This window comes from Anopheles stephensi, chromosome 2 (genome assembly GCF_013141755.1).
Source record: "Anopheles stephensi strain Indian chromosome 2, UCI_ANSTEP_V1.0, whole genome shotgun sequence".
NCBI classification, from domain to species: domain Eukaryota; kingdom Metazoa; phylum Arthropoda; class Insecta; order Diptera; family Culicidae; genus Anopheles; species Anopheles stephensi.
The window spans coordinates 49,114,022-49,128,105 of NC_050202.1; the positions used below are offsets into that span (position 1 = coordinate 49,114,022).

General features: G+C 46.0%; 2 protein-coding genes across 4 annotated transcripts; one reads left to right on the forward strand and one right to left on the reverse strand.

Moving 5' to 3' along the window:
- Nucleotides 1–311: 311 nt before the first annotated feature.
- Nucleotides 312–3,135, forward strand: LOC118508356 (zinc finger protein 329-like). Its single transcript, XM_036048060.1, has 5 exons — nucleotides 312–766; nucleotides 845–1,134; nucleotides 1,201–1,500; nucleotides 1,568–2,386; nucleotides 2,789–3,135. Exons 1-5 carry the CDS (start codon nucleotides 523–525, stop codon nucleotides 3,095–3,097), a joined length of 1,962 nt encoding a protein of 653 aa, XP_035903953.1. The 5' UTR covers nucleotides 312–522; the 3' UTR covers nucleotides 3,098–3,135.
- Nucleotides 3,136–3,201: 66 nt separating this feature from the next.
- LOC118508354 (hexosaminidase D) lies at nucleotides 3,202–13,686 on the reverse strand. 3 transcript variants are annotated; one of them, XM_036048057.1, is made up of 5 exons: nucleotides 9,120–9,534; nucleotides 8,894–9,029; nucleotides 5,440–5,826; nucleotides 3,785–5,367; nucleotides 3,202–3,708 (listed from the first exon to the last, which is right to left on the reverse strand). In XM_036048057.1, the coding sequence occupies exons 3-5, from the start codon at nucleotides 5,774–5,776 to the stop codon at nucleotides 3,544–3,546; spliced, it is 2,085 nt and encodes a 694-aa protein (XP_035903950.1). In that variant the 5' UTR covers nucleotides 5,777–5,826; nucleotides 8,894–9,029; nucleotides 9,120–9,534; the 3' UTR covers nucleotides 3,202–3,543. The 3 variants fall into 3 exon arrangements, with proteins under 3 accessions (XP_035903950.1, XP_035903951.1, XP_035903948.1); XM_036048058.1 differs by lacking the exons at nucleotides 8,894–9,029; nucleotides 9,120–9,534 and adding an exon at nucleotides 13,189–13,686; XM_036048055.1 differs by having other exon boundaries at nucleotides 8,894–9,534.
- Between the last annotated feature and the right edge of the window lie 398 nt (nucleotides 13,687–14,084).

Consider the following 14,084-nt stretch of genomic DNA (forward strand, 5'->3'; position numbering starts at 1 on the left):
CGAGATATTGAATAGAGACCGGAGGCAGCTTCGAGGAGAACCGTGAAAATGCAGTAGCGCGCCTGATGAGAAAAAAATATTTGAAAACTTTTGTGGACTTTTCCGTTGCTTGATATTTGGCAACACTGCTGATTTGGACAATTTATCCGGGCACAAAAAACCCTTTTCCAAAAAATGTAAACTAACAAAAAATAATTAGATTGAAGTTTGCTTACTTTTAAATAAATTTATACGCTAATTTCTTACAAATTTTTGCTTCACTTTTGCAACAAAAACGTTTAAAACAAAAAAATTATCACAGAAATGTCAAAGTGAAATGACACCGAGATTTCCCACTGTTCAACTCGAATGCAATGTAAACAAACAAATGCGATCCTGTGCCGTACTGAAGGTGTGCAGTTATTTGTGCCGTAAATTTTCGATAACTATAGCCAACAGCTGTTTGGTGTTTAGCAATTGCGTTCGCATTAGTTAACCCTAAGCCCTTCCCAACGCGGCTGACCGTATGGGCCGACGACGAGAATGAATAACGTGCTGTGCAGATTGTGCTTGATGAAGTGTGAAGAATTGCTGGGAATGTACATCACCTCGCCGAACGGTGTACTGCGTAGTCTGCCGAAGATCATACGGGAATGCATCTCGCTCGAGATAACCGATCTCGAGCCGAACTTTGTCTCCAAGTTCATCTGCAACGAGTGTATCTACAAGCTGGAGCTGTTTTACGCTTTCCGGCAGCAGAGCCTCAAGAGCCAGGAGTATTACAATGGTAAGGAAGCGTGCTTGAATTATTGTTGGCTGGCAAGATGTTTAAACCCGTGGCTTGCTCATCAACCTCCATTTCCAGGGCTAATACAATTCTATCAGCAATCAGTGCCTTGCTCGAGTAAAGTAGCGTTAGATCCGACGACGGCTGAAGCGGTACATGTGTCGGGATCGGTGGATGGCGTCTTCGAACCGGAACAGTCGGTACATTCGAACAATGAGCTGGCCGATATCAACTTTTCCGGCAACGAGTTTATGATGGACGAGTCGGAAAAGCATCAGCTCAGCAAGGATTATGATGATATTATTCGCAACCTGCAAAAGGATGACCTTTTTAAGGAAGATTTTACAACGAACGATGATGAGCTAGTGGTAAGATGTTTCCCTGGGCGTCTTAGCAATGACTTTAATGCTTAATGATATGCTTTTCTGCACTAGATTAAACCCGAATTGGGAATCTCGATACCGACGAACGGTGCCAGAATAAGCAAGCAAGCTGCACTTCAACAAGAATGCTCAGCCTATCTGCAGCAGAATAATGGAGTGCCGATAAATATTGCGCAACCTGCCGACCCCAGTGCAAACGGATGTTTCGATCCGTACAGTACAATGACGGTGACGTGCGATAAGGATATCATCAACAGCAGCACGCTTTCCGTAGTGGATCAGGACGATGATTTGAATTATGACGATTTTGTAGGCATACAAACGACGCCCTTGGAGGACAACCGTGAAATGGTAAGCGATGAGAATGTAGCTTGAAAGTACACATTGCTTACAGTAGAAACGTTTTTCTTCCCGGCAGTCTTTGTCTGAAGTGCACGTTCAAGATATAATAGCGGATGTGTACAACGTTGCGCCCGAGAAGATCAACCAATCGACAGATGCAATTCCATCGTCCCAACAGATTGCTGCCGTGCAGTGCAGTGCAGATATTCCGGCCCTTCAACCGAATGACTCGTACTTTGCCATGGTTGACTTCAGCGAACCTGCACTCGCCAGCAGCAGCAGCACTAGCAGCAACAACGGCCCAACCACCTGTGTGAATGGCGGTACGACCAATTTAGCGAACGATAAAACGTGTGAGATTTGCTTCAAAACGTTCCGCACCAGACAGAAGCTTACGATCCACCGGAACACTCACCTCCGGCTAGCGCCGTTCAAGTGTACGTTCGACGGTTGCACTAAAGCGTTCAAATCACGCATCGGTCTCGACGAGCATGTGGCCCGGCACACGAACAGCTTCGAGTTTACCTGTGATATCTGCTCGAAGGGATTCCAGCATCGTAGCTACCTGTCCGCCCATCGGCGAGCGCATAACACGGAACGCAACTTTCAGTGCGCACTGTGTGAGCAATCGTTCAAATCGAAGCAAGCGTTGCTGGATCATAAAAATCGTCGTCATCTGGGGGTGAAACCGTTTGCCTGCGAGCTGTGCGATAAGCAGTACACGAAGAGTTCCCAGCTGCGGGAACATATTGACCAGCAGCACGGCAGCGGTAAGCGGGACGATGCGAGGAGTGCGCGCCATCCGTGCCCGGAGTGTGGCAAACAGTTTACCTCTAAAAGCTACCTGAACGTGCATCTGCGAATCCATCGCAATGAGCGACCGTTCGTGTGTGAGGTAAGTGTTTCTCGATCTTTGGGTTAGCATAGCAGTGCCAAGTTCTTCAAATCGGGATTATCGGGCGCTTTTTAATGGAAAAATTGCTTGACTTTGAGGATGATTTTCTCAGGCTAGCGCTGGACAATTATGATTATTTATCATCGAGGAATTATTTAACTCTTCGCGCCGACTAACCACTTACTCACTGTTTTTAAATTCACTCACTTCGTTTTTTTGTTAACAGTTTTATACCCAAAAATGAAGTTCCAACTCTAGGCTAGAAAAAGAGTCAACAAAGTCAAGCAATTTCGCCTAAATAGATTTACCAATTCAGTCTTTCGAATCATTAGCCCGACCGGCGCAGTTGCTCCTACCTCCAGTAACAACACCAACTCTATCAATCCCTCTTTTTCTTTGGAGGTTTGCAATAAGGGGCACATCACGCGCAAAGATCTCGCCGTGCACATGACAAGCCACACGGGCGAGAAACCATTTAGCTGTGACATTTGCGGCAAAACGTACGCGCGCCGTAACGCACTAGACTGCCATCGGCGAACGCACACCAAGGAACGTCCGTACGTCTGTGATATCTGTGGCCAATCGTTTTCCCAGGCCACACCGTTGCGGGTGCATCGGAAACTGCACGAGACCGTCGGTCACAAAAAGCAATCGCCGAGCGAGACACCAAAGCCGGTGGCCACGGATGTGTCGCAAGGCCACGGCCGATAGTGTTCTGGGGTGATGAATAAATGTCCCTGCCAAAATCATGCTTGGTGAGTGCTTTTCCACTCGTAAAGGGTTGATCGTTGAGAACGGGAAACACCGCGCGTAACTGATTTTATAGTTTGATTTATTTTTCCTCGACTGCTACTTTCATCTATACATTGACTAACTCGCTTATCTCTTAACCTACGCGTCTACACTTTCTCTGTCAGTCTTGTTGGGAAACACACCGCGTTCCGGGATGTGTAATCTCAACTTTTGGCGAGAAAATGATTGATCGTATACAAAAAAAAGGGCTCGACGATAGTTGGATTTTGGAGCTACGTAACGATCGACTGCTAACTCTCTAACGCCTGGTTATACTGAGCTGTAAAATCGTGTAAAATTTTGAGGGACCTCCAACCAAGTCCGGCCGGCTAATGCCGAATGGAAATTTTAACGTACTCGGCTAGCTAGGTTTTCTCGTCAATGCCAAGCACCTCGAACGGTTTCAGATAGGGCAGTGGACGTTGGGTCCAAACGCGACGCTTTTTTAATCCTTCTCCAGCACGTTCCAAGCGTTTCAATTCTTCCAACATCGGGAAAATGCGTTGCTCGATGAATTCGCCGTAAGTCCACTGGAAAATGGAGGATAATGAGCGACTGACGCACTGAGGATAGCTTCTCTAAATTTCATCCACCAGCATGACTTACATGATCATACACCTCGGTGAGCGTAGAGGCAGCTGTCCGCGCCAGATTGGAGACGGAGTTAAGCAGCCGATAGTTTTCCCCCAGCAAATCGTCAACCCGTGCCGCACTGCTAAAGTTGTGCCGGATGTTGTAGTCGGTTAGCCAACCGCGCCTTTGCCGTATCGCATCCGTGTACTCCTCCGTTTCCGCCGTCAATGTCGCCAGCCGTAACATGAAGCGATAGATCATACTGCCGGGAAACATGCAGCGCGAAAACATTACCATCAGCGAGTCTTTGTGCAGCTCCAACCAGGCATGATGTTCTCCGGTAGGTTCCGGGCACGTTAGGCTGCTGAGTATGGGGTTGGTTTTTGCGCTTACATCGAAGTATCCTTTCGCAGCAGTCGAAAGACACACCGCCAGACTGGGCAGAGCGGATGGGAGTAGTTCGCACAGGATCGCAAAGTGATCGTAACGCTGCCAGCCTGTTAGAGCTAGTCCTTGCAGTCCGTGCGTGAACCGATTTCCTTCGCCCTGCATTACCGCCAGCCACCGGAGTGTGTTTTCGAGATGGCGTCGTATCGGAGGCAGCAGCAATCCCTCGCCGTGAGCTCCTTTAAACGCAGACGCAGCCCATGCCGTACTGAAGACCGATGCATACTTCTCCCAGGTAGCCGACTGGACGAATTTGTAGATATCCTCGGCGTAAACCCAGATCATAGGCTCGACCAACTTCCCAATGCCGGACGCTTGCAGTGTGTCGGCAGCCATATGCCTTAGCATATCGTCCCATATGATGATGCGAAGGTGGGGCCACCGGCGCCTTACGATCGTCGCCACGTTGTACACATGATCCAGAAACAGTTGATCCTTGAGCCGATGTCGACAGCGAGGACATTCCGCCAGCCGGTACACCTCATCGCAACCGATGTGAATGTGTGTCAGCTTGGGCGTTAAGCGTTCAATGTCTTCCTTGTGGAATAGGTTCGCGTTTGTGGCCGGCATATGGTACTCGATGACTTGCGTCAACAGTTCCTCTACGAACGCTAGCGAGGAGTTGTAGCTCGGACAGAGGGCCTGCGGTGAGTCTTCCACCTCACGCAGGTGTGCAAATTCCTTCAGCTTCAGTGCATACTCCAGATGGCCAAAGGTTTGCACCAAAGGGATCACGGTGAGTCCCAGTGCGAAGGCGGACTTCAGTAGCTCGAGAATTTCGTCCCGATTGTACGCATTGCGTGCGGCCAACGGTGCCAGCGGACCGCCGTAAGGAAACATGTCCTCGTACTCGAGCAGAATGCCCGTTGCGCCTAAGGTTTTGAGGATGGGCATCAATCGCCGAAGGTAGGATATTTTTGGAGGTGCTCCCTTTAGATCGAAGTGCACTAGACGTTGAGCTGGAGGAGGTCTACCGCCCGGACCGATACCGGCAATAACAGGGACGCCCATACGCTTCAGTTCGTGCTCGTAGTGGCTTTGTCGCTCGGCAGCTATACGCATCTCATCTGACACGTGACGTTGTCCTTTGGCACTTAGCTGCGGGTTAGCCAGTTTTCCCTCATCTGTACGATCCTGCATGATCACATCCCAGTCGTTGGTGTGGCGTCCTTGAGGAAAAGGATATACCAACTATTGCGATGAGATGCTCTGATTGCATAGCGAAGACAATTTAAACTTACCCTTCCCTGGACGTATTCCTCCCGGCGTCGGTTTGACAAACTTTACCCCACCTTCATCGCCCTCAAGCTGTGCGGACACTTGTTCGCCGTGCGGTATTGCCCCGTCCTGCACTGCATCGTGTCGATCGTGGAATCCTAACCGTTGCAGCAAACTCTCATGCCGGCCGTGTGCACTGCCAAGCATTAGCTCCCTTACCGACACGATCTTACCACCTTCCTCGGTAATGTGCGTTGTGTACAGGAAACCCCAAAACCACAGGGCCAACAGGAACAGGAGGGAAGCGCCGAGAAAGAATAGCTTACGCCTCCAACAAACCATCAGCACGCGTGAATGCATTTGTAAATGTTTTGAGCAAGATCCTCAGTGTCTAGAGATGCGGTTGAAATCTGAAACAGACATAATGGGAAACAGAAAAAAAATATCAAAATCTATTTACAGTGATTTACATTTCTTACACTTAATCTACTCCAGACATAATCTTTTCCTGGACCCTGATCCTTTTGAAGGGCTGCCCATCATCACTGCCTATTAGCTGGACTGCTTATTTCGTTTTGAATACGTAGCCAAAAAGGACGAGACTGAGACATGACATGACTCGGGAAAAAACTGACGAAACCCTCTTATACAATCAAGAGCAAAACGCTCAGAAGGATTTATCGCCCCGTATGTGTGAAAGGACAAAGGAATCACGATGACGAGGTCTACGAGTTGTAGCGTGATCTCATCATCGTGCAGCGAATTAGTCTCGCCAGGATTCGGTGTGCTGGTCATGTCATGTGGATGCCACCGGACGACCTAGCCCGTAAAGTCCTTCCACAGAGGAGTTGAGGTTGGCCCATGTTGAGATGGAATGTCGTTGATGCGTCCACTAAAAAGGCCAGGATACTGGAGCGGCAGTTCTGTATCGAGGAGTTCTGCATAAAATTAAAAACGTTTCGAGGCTAATTTATAACTCAAACTTGACTTTGGAATACGCTAATAAGCCATTGGATGACAGCATTGGCATTGGAACAGCCCTGCGGCTGGCTGAGACCTTAGTTATTTTTAGCGATCAGTTGTTCGATTATTTTAGGCCTTAGCGATCAGTAAGTCCTGGTGAAAAGTTTTTCCGATAGAAGATTGTTTGACAAAATCAGACAAGTTGTGTGTGTCTCTTCGAAAAACACATTTATCACGATCGCCGCCATCTGCTTTAAACATAGACGGTTACAAATATCAACGACGAGTTTGGGATAACACTGTCGATCTTCTCCGAGATACTATTCACCGTTTACTTCGACTGGACTGGATACTTCGACCAAAATTCTGCGACAGAAACAGTCAACAGGCGTTAAAAACTTTGTTAATCCTCGTCAGTTTTTGCTGCATTCACCGGATAGGATATCCGGAATTTGTCCCCCGTTAGATGGTTTTGTCTCTTTGCATTTGGTGAGAACATGTTGGAAAATTTTAAGCGCTTATGTTCAGTCTTCAGGAGATGCAAAGCAATGTCCAACATTTTTGTTCCAGGTTCTATTACTGTATTGGCTTTAATTGCTTCAAATCGGTTGCAAACGCCGTATTAATTTTGTCTGTACAACAAACAAGCCAGAAAATCGTAAAGCATAAATTGAAGGTAGTTGTGATCCTACTAACAAAACTCAGATAGGGCTGATGCACGTTCATTGTATACATTAAATAAGTAGAGAGAGAGAGAGACAGGGAGAGCTAAGAGTAACATTTCTTAGCTTTGTTCAAAAAGGGTTCGTTGGAGGACATAGTGATGCCATGAGATATAATGCTGAGCAGATGATTAAATTTAAAAAAACTCCATATCGGCAGAAGCGATAGCGACGCTGGTCTTCACACATCAGGAACGGAGATCAAATCCTATCCAGACCATCGCTCCGTACAAGGATATTCAAGTGGCTATTCAGCTACTAACCAAGTAACGGAAAGCCACAAATAGCAGGCCAAGACCTCTCATGGTTGTAGTCATATAATTAAATATGACCTCCATGATATGAGGCTGTCACATCTTTGGAATCCCTACAGCTTTAGAACACCTACAGACAGTGAAAGCACGTTGGACTTGAAATCGGGATGGATCGTCCGGCTGAAACGAATGGTAGATGTCGATGCCTGGATAAGATTCCTGCAGTACGTCAAGACCACTGGGCACCTTAATGGCCAGGTAAGTGAGTTAGTAATAAGTCCTGTATATCTTCTTCTTCTTTGGCCTAACGACCTTTTGGGCCATGCCTGCCATTTCTGGCTTACTAGAGACTTAATGATACCACGTAGTTGGATATATTCAGTCCTCACTACGGGAGAACGGTCCGGATGGGATTTGAACCCCGGTCCTGTATTTTTTATTCATGTAGAACGGAATCATAATTATTTAAAATAGCATTAAAAAGTCGCTCCAACAGTCGTCTGACTTTTTCTTTATCTTTTAAATTAATATGTTACTATCACACAATCAACATAACTCTCTGTTGTCTGTCGAACCTTCGTCTGATACAAAATTCTCCAGCAAATTCGACGACCGCTTGCACAATTTATACAATAATCAAAAACTCTTCGCACGTCAGCAGATTGTTGTCCTGGCTGTGCACTTCAGCCTTATCATGCATTCTCTTAATTTGTTGCATTCTGGCTCTGAAGCAAAAGAAAAAAGGAAGAGACATCAAAAATTCACCACGTATCGTTGGTCAAAAAGCTGGGCCCGATGGGCAGGCCAGTTTAGTTGCCGGTTTGCCATAAAAGGGTTCGTTACGACGAATGTGTTTATTGGGTATTTGAAAAAATATGTGAATTTGTCAGCACGATACATGCTGGGGCAGAAGGAACATATGGGGCAGCTACGGTGAAGAGGACAAACCGATCAGAACCTCTTCAAATGTTGCGAACGTGGTAAACCGGACCGGAAAGAGCAACAACATCAAAGGTTGTTTGGGGTTTGCTGGTTGGTGCAGAAGAATGTACGGGTGGAATCTGGATTTTTCAAAGAGACATTTTGCAGCCGCTTGGTATTTCTGGCATTTGTGTCTGCTCGTGTTGTTGGCGTTCCGTTTTGGCGCTGGGCTACCCACAGGGAACCATCACATAAGGAGGACAGGGAAGCTTCGATTGATTCGTGATTGGAGTGGTAATTAACTGCCCAACTTCCCTGCTTGAGGCAGTGTCTGTTCGCGATTGTGGCTAATTGTTTGATAAAAAGTTAAAGAACTGCCATAAAATTGCTGCTGAAAATCTATCATGAATAAAGTATGCAAAAAGGCAGTTTGGCCTTGAAGAGCAGCATTATTGGATGAGCATAATTGGCCATAAGATTCTATTTAATCATTCACGGCTATTAGTACGAGAGATGGTGAGATGAACGAGACCACATTAATATTGAGGGAAGATTAATTATTAATAATAAAATTGGAGGCCGTTTACTGGCAACCCACCACGGGGCCAGCCACTTACCTCACTGTAATCAGATAGACTCTGAGCTAATCATCAATAAAAACTTCAGCTCGACAGATGATTCTGGTTCCACATCAGAGAGACCTTTCCCGATGTAATGATTAACTAGTATTCATCCTTCGTTTAGCAGTGTTTTCTAATTGAAACAGATACACACAGGAGCACGGTATGTCCTTTAAAATACTTGGGCATTAGGATTATCATTAAACCCTTCACTTTCACCTACACTGAACAGAGACACAGCGAGAGTATTAAGGAGGACACTTCACACATTAACTATCCGCACAGTAAACTAAACTTCCACCAGGGCGATTACCGATTTCCCAGTCCTTCTCTCATCCCAGCAGGATCGCACCAAACATACAACCCTGTGACACTTGCTGACCAGACCTTCTTCGTCCGCCTTCTATGTCTGGACGATACCTGTCAGCACCAGCACCAATCACGGAATGAACTCGTTTCGATGGTTGATGGTTGTGTTTTAAGCAATCTTTTCCGGCTCGCACGGCTTCCGGATGGCTGTTGCGAGTTCGCACAAACAATGGACGCGAGTTACAGCATCCTGCGTTGGAAAGCTTCACTCGGCCGTTTCTTTCGGGGTTTTGTTTTGTGTTTTTGGCCGATGGTGCCGGGAATGACGCGAGCTGAAGCATCGCATCCAGTGCGCCGAATCGTCGTTCGTCACGGAGAAGCGTTACTTCGACGGTGTGCTCTGTGCTCTCTTTCTCTGCACCGGTCTAGAGACATTTTTCGGAAATGCAGTTTTGCTTTTAAATTAAAATTGCAATGCCAACATTTTGCATTGTTTTTGTTTAAATAATTCTAAACTATTGCTTGTTGTACGATCTCCTGTATTTCAAGTTACAATTCATAAATTTCTTATCTGATTTGTGTTCCTGATATGACCACGTGTTCTCAGGATACTTTAGGATATTGAGACTTATTCCTATCGCTATCTGTATTAGGGCGCTGACATGTCATAAAACATAGATTGAACCGCTTATGAGAAACAACTTCTAATGGATCACACCCCGACAAGCAGAGTCTTGCGTTAGGTGGATCTCATCCAGTGTCGTATTCCTACGTTCATCATAGAACGCTAGAAAAATATGCCAAAGTTACCTCATAAAGTTGTAGAAACATACGAAGGAACTTAGAGGCATCTCAGGAGACCGTGCACTCATTCGAATATTGCCTAGTCAGGGACGGATTAAGGGCTTTGGAGACTCCGAGCGGATTGGCAGTTGATGCCCCTCTAAATGTGACTCGTTTTTGAGAAAGACTAATAGGATTTCTATTGCCGACGAGGCCCCTAGCGGCCACTCCTTCGGCTCTTAGGTTGATCTACCACTGGGTGGATCTAGACTCTTGGAACCCTAAGCGGAATAAAAGTTAGGGATTCTTGCTACATTTAATCTGCTGACTGTGAGGCAGTTCATTGTGAGTTCGAGGTCCCTTTCGAACACGCTCACGGGCACGATCAATCCGCCTACAGTTTCAACCGCTTCTGGATCTAGCGGCTTTCGATACATTGTTGCTTATGAAGAACTTGTAGCAACATTGAACGACTGCACACAATGTAGGGCGCTGAAGGAACACTGGACCGATCGGTCCAAAATCATCAAAATTCATTGAGGAACATAAAAAGCCAATTGATTCTAGGATTTCAAGAGTGGACAAAAAACTCCGCAGACGATACAGATTATAGCTTATGACAGGATCACGAATTTGAGTAACGGAATAATGATCGGAAACCCGAACAAACATGGGATATGATGCCCTTTCGAGGTTTGGAGAAGTTCTAATCAATGCGGCCACTAACAAAACCGATTTAACCTAAAAAAAGAAAGAGAGGAACTTAGAACTTGCACGGTTATCTCCTTGACTCAGAGCTAGAATGAAGTCACCTGTTGGCTATGTTTATGTAGGCGTTTTTTTAACTAACAAATGTATCCGTTTAACAACGTGTTAAGGACTCCGTTCAAAACTGAGGAAACCATCCACTTAGCCGCGTTCGAGGAAAGATGCTCAGACGGATTTTTGGCCCCGTATGTATTCCTGTACGCAAGGCTGACTACTTCGCTACGGGTAAAATTGAGTCACAGAAAGCCAGAAATGGCAGGCCGAGACCTCTCGAGGTTGTAGTGCCAAGGAAGAAGAAGAAGCATGTGTGGAAGGACAATGGAGGAGCCCATTCGATGACGATCTCGTACGAGCTGTGCGATGATCTCACCATCGTGCAGCGAATTAGACTCGCCAGGCTCCGGTGGATTGGTCACGTCATGAGAATGACACCGGACGACCCAACCCGTAAAGTCCTTTTAGGCCGTCCACAGGGACAGAGGAGGCGTGGTAAGAGCCCAAACTGGGATAGAATGTTGACGTTGTAGCGTCCGGCAAAACGGCCGGGATAATTGAATTCACAGACGACGGCCAGATAGACCAGATCGTGATGAGTATTGAGGATTGTGGTGACAGGCCAAGACTGCGAAGCAGTTGTAACGCCTGATAAGTCAACTTGTTTAGGCGATGTTTAGTATAATATTTTTTAGTACTGCGAGTGTACTTGATGTCAGTGTAATCCAAACTTTGCTGATCAACTGTCTATTTCATGAGTCTCCAAACGGTGACTCGCCAAGCTCTTATAACTCTCGGCTAGATCTTATAATTTTAATCAGTATCATATTCGTCAATGCTCTTGAAATATTTGTTAAAAAATTGTCTAATAAGTTCCCGAAAAGGGGCAAAAGATTGAAGAATGTCAGTTTGTCAGAATTGAAAGCGAATTAAATGAGACTTTTATTTTCTCAGAAGCTAAGCTTCTCGGAAGCTTTTGCCTCTGCCGGCTACCGATTCCGGTAAAATGACAACCCGCCAATAAGTTGGAATGCAGATAAAAGAAACGAATGAGGTCTCTGAAGTTTTCCACGAGTCTCGAGTCTTTTTTTACAACTTAATTAATATTCTTTTAGTGTGTTTAGTAGATATAATTCTTATTGGCCATCTCATCCGAATCAATATTCCGAGTCATGTCAAATTTTGTTGAGAGAGATTGTTAAAAGCAAATCCATGCTTGTGTGACAGGAAATATGACCACGTTGGATTCTATTCCTGATATCGCAATTTTTTACCATCCTGCCCAGCTGTCCATCACTTTCATATCCGTGTCAGTGAGGCCCTTGCACCGAAAAGGAGACGCCTGGTCTATTGGATTATATTCGTACTGCAAGCTTTGCACATAAAATTAGTGAACGAGTTCTTGCCATTTAACAGCTGTACGACTCAAAGTCGGCTGTGAAGCAACGCTTGTACATCTACAAAACCAAACATTTACTTTGACCTAATGCTACTCGGCACAGAACGCTGGTAAGTTGACTCATCTAATGACTTTGCTTGCTTCTGACAGGGCCGTAGTTGCAGGGATTAAGATCATAAACCCCGGCGCCATTGCACTGTGACAGTTGTGAGGCATTTCAATTTCCCATGCTTTCCCCGTTGGGCAGCTGACGAGCTTCCCGATCCCGATTCCATTCCCCGTATGCAAAATTAATTGCCAATCTGGTCGCTGAAACCAGTCAGCTGCACGGTGAGGAACCATTTTTACCTTCTCGGTGCTGTAAAGCAAACCCTTTTTTAAATGAACATTCAAACAGAAAGCTCTCACACTTGGTTAGCTATTTGAGTTGAAACTAAACGAGGAACTAAGGGGGGGGGGGGGGGGGGGGGGAAATGCTCCATTTCACACCGTTTGTACACACTTGGACGACTGTTCTTCAACATTGTGTGTGTGCAGTTGATTAGTGCAGTTTCGTTCCGGACGGTTCTGCCGGGTGAGCCTTCTCTTGGTGCACGATTTCGATTCCTCTATTGCTTTCCTATTCCTATTTGCACTGTTTTTTGCCCCACGAACGTCAGTGCGAAAACGAATTCTTCAGTGTGGAAGGAAAAAAAGGGCCTTCGCGATGTGAATGCTCGCAGGTGCAATAAAACAGCTCATTAATTGCGTGCTTTCAGGCGGCAGAGTTCGTTAACGCGGTGGTGCGGTTTAATTGTTTTTACACTCGTCGTTTAATGAAGGGTAGAAAATAGTTGTTAATGACGTGCATCTATTGGGTAGAGGTTTAGCATTAAAACATCCAACTCTTGAGTACCAGAAATGGCAAACCACGATCTCCCCAGGGTGGTTTAATACCATAAGGATTCAATCAAGGACTCTCGATATCAAGCATTAAAATGGAAGGAAATTTATAGAAAATCTGCACCAAAAGTGCTCTAAATACATCAAGACCACCTACCTTTGAAGCATTCGAACTGAACCGTTGCCAAGTCCTCCGATTCAGCCTTCCTCTTTAGTCGTGCGCTTTCTATCGATCGTGCTAGTAGTAGTGGTAGGCGATGCATCGACAAACCTCACCAAATTACTGTTCTGAGCAGGACGATGATTACTACCAGTTGAATCCGTCGTATCAGTGCTGGAGCAATAGTCTGGGGTAAGTCCCACCGAGGCAAGCTTTTGATGGGGTGACTGAAGGCAAACACAACATGAGTCGCCAATAGCTTCATAGCGCCGCGTACCCTTCTTACCCAGCGCTCCAGATCACAAAACTGTATCGTGTAAGTGGCACCACCTCCGGATGGCAGTAACGAGTGGAACTTTCTCAGCTGTAAACCACGCTGGGAAACGAATAGGACCGCTACGGACCGTGCTACGCAATGGTCCTGATCGCTTTTCGAAGAAGAAATAATGGACACCGAGGAACGACTGTGCGACGGACCGGGAACACTGGTCGATGTCATCATGGCAACGTGTGATCAAATACTGAAAAAGCGTTCGCTATGTAGAGCTGCATAAAGCAAAGGCGTTGTCAAGGTAATCTGTGCGATGCAACAGACGCGTTAAGCGTCGCGTGATGTCCATCAGTTAAACACAATATCGTTCCTGCAGGCTGGAACGCTTCTGAGTCATGATTTGCTGGTTTGCCACCAGCGGGTGTGAATGGGACGAATAGCTAATGGATTTCCCCCAGTGACCTACATCGAGTATTTAAAGCGTCTTTCAAATGTTGCATCAAGCCAGTGTTCCTGCTGGAGGTCTACTGCAGAGGGCCGCTAAAATTATGATTATCTGTTGAATGCACATAGGACGATAGAATAGGAGAGAGAGAGAGCACGTTTCTGGTAATTTATGTAT

What these genes read in the sequence shown, in the direction of transcription:
- LOC118508356 (XM_036048060.1), top strand. Translation starts at nt 523, where the DNA reads ATGAATAACGTGCTGTGCAGATTGTGCTTGATGAAGTGTGAAGAATTG. An exon ending in CGAACGATGATGAGCTAGTG is followed by an intron (nt 1,135 to 1,200) that starts GTAAGATGTTTC and finishes TTTCTGCACTAG; the next exon opens with ATTAAACCCGAATTGGGAAT. An exon ending in AGCGACCGTTCGTGTGTGAG is followed by an intron (nt 2,387 to 2,788) that starts GTAAGTGTTTCT and finishes TTTTCTTTGGAG; the next exon opens with GTTTGCAATAAGGGGCACAT.
- LOC118508354 (XM_036048058.1), bottom strand. Translation starts at nt 5,776, where the DNA reads ATGCATTCACGCGTGCTGATGGTTTGTTGGAGGCGTAAGCTATTCTTT. An exon ending in AGGAATACGTCCAGGGAAGG is followed by an intron (nt 5,368 to 5,439) that starts GTAAGTTTAAAT and finishes CTTTTCCTCAAG; the next exon opens with GACGCCACACCAACGACTGG. An exon ending in TCACCGAGGTGTATGATCAT is followed by an intron (nt 3,709 to 3,784) that starts GTAAGTCATGCT and finishes TCCATTTTCCAG; the next exon opens with TGGACTTACGGCGAATTCAT.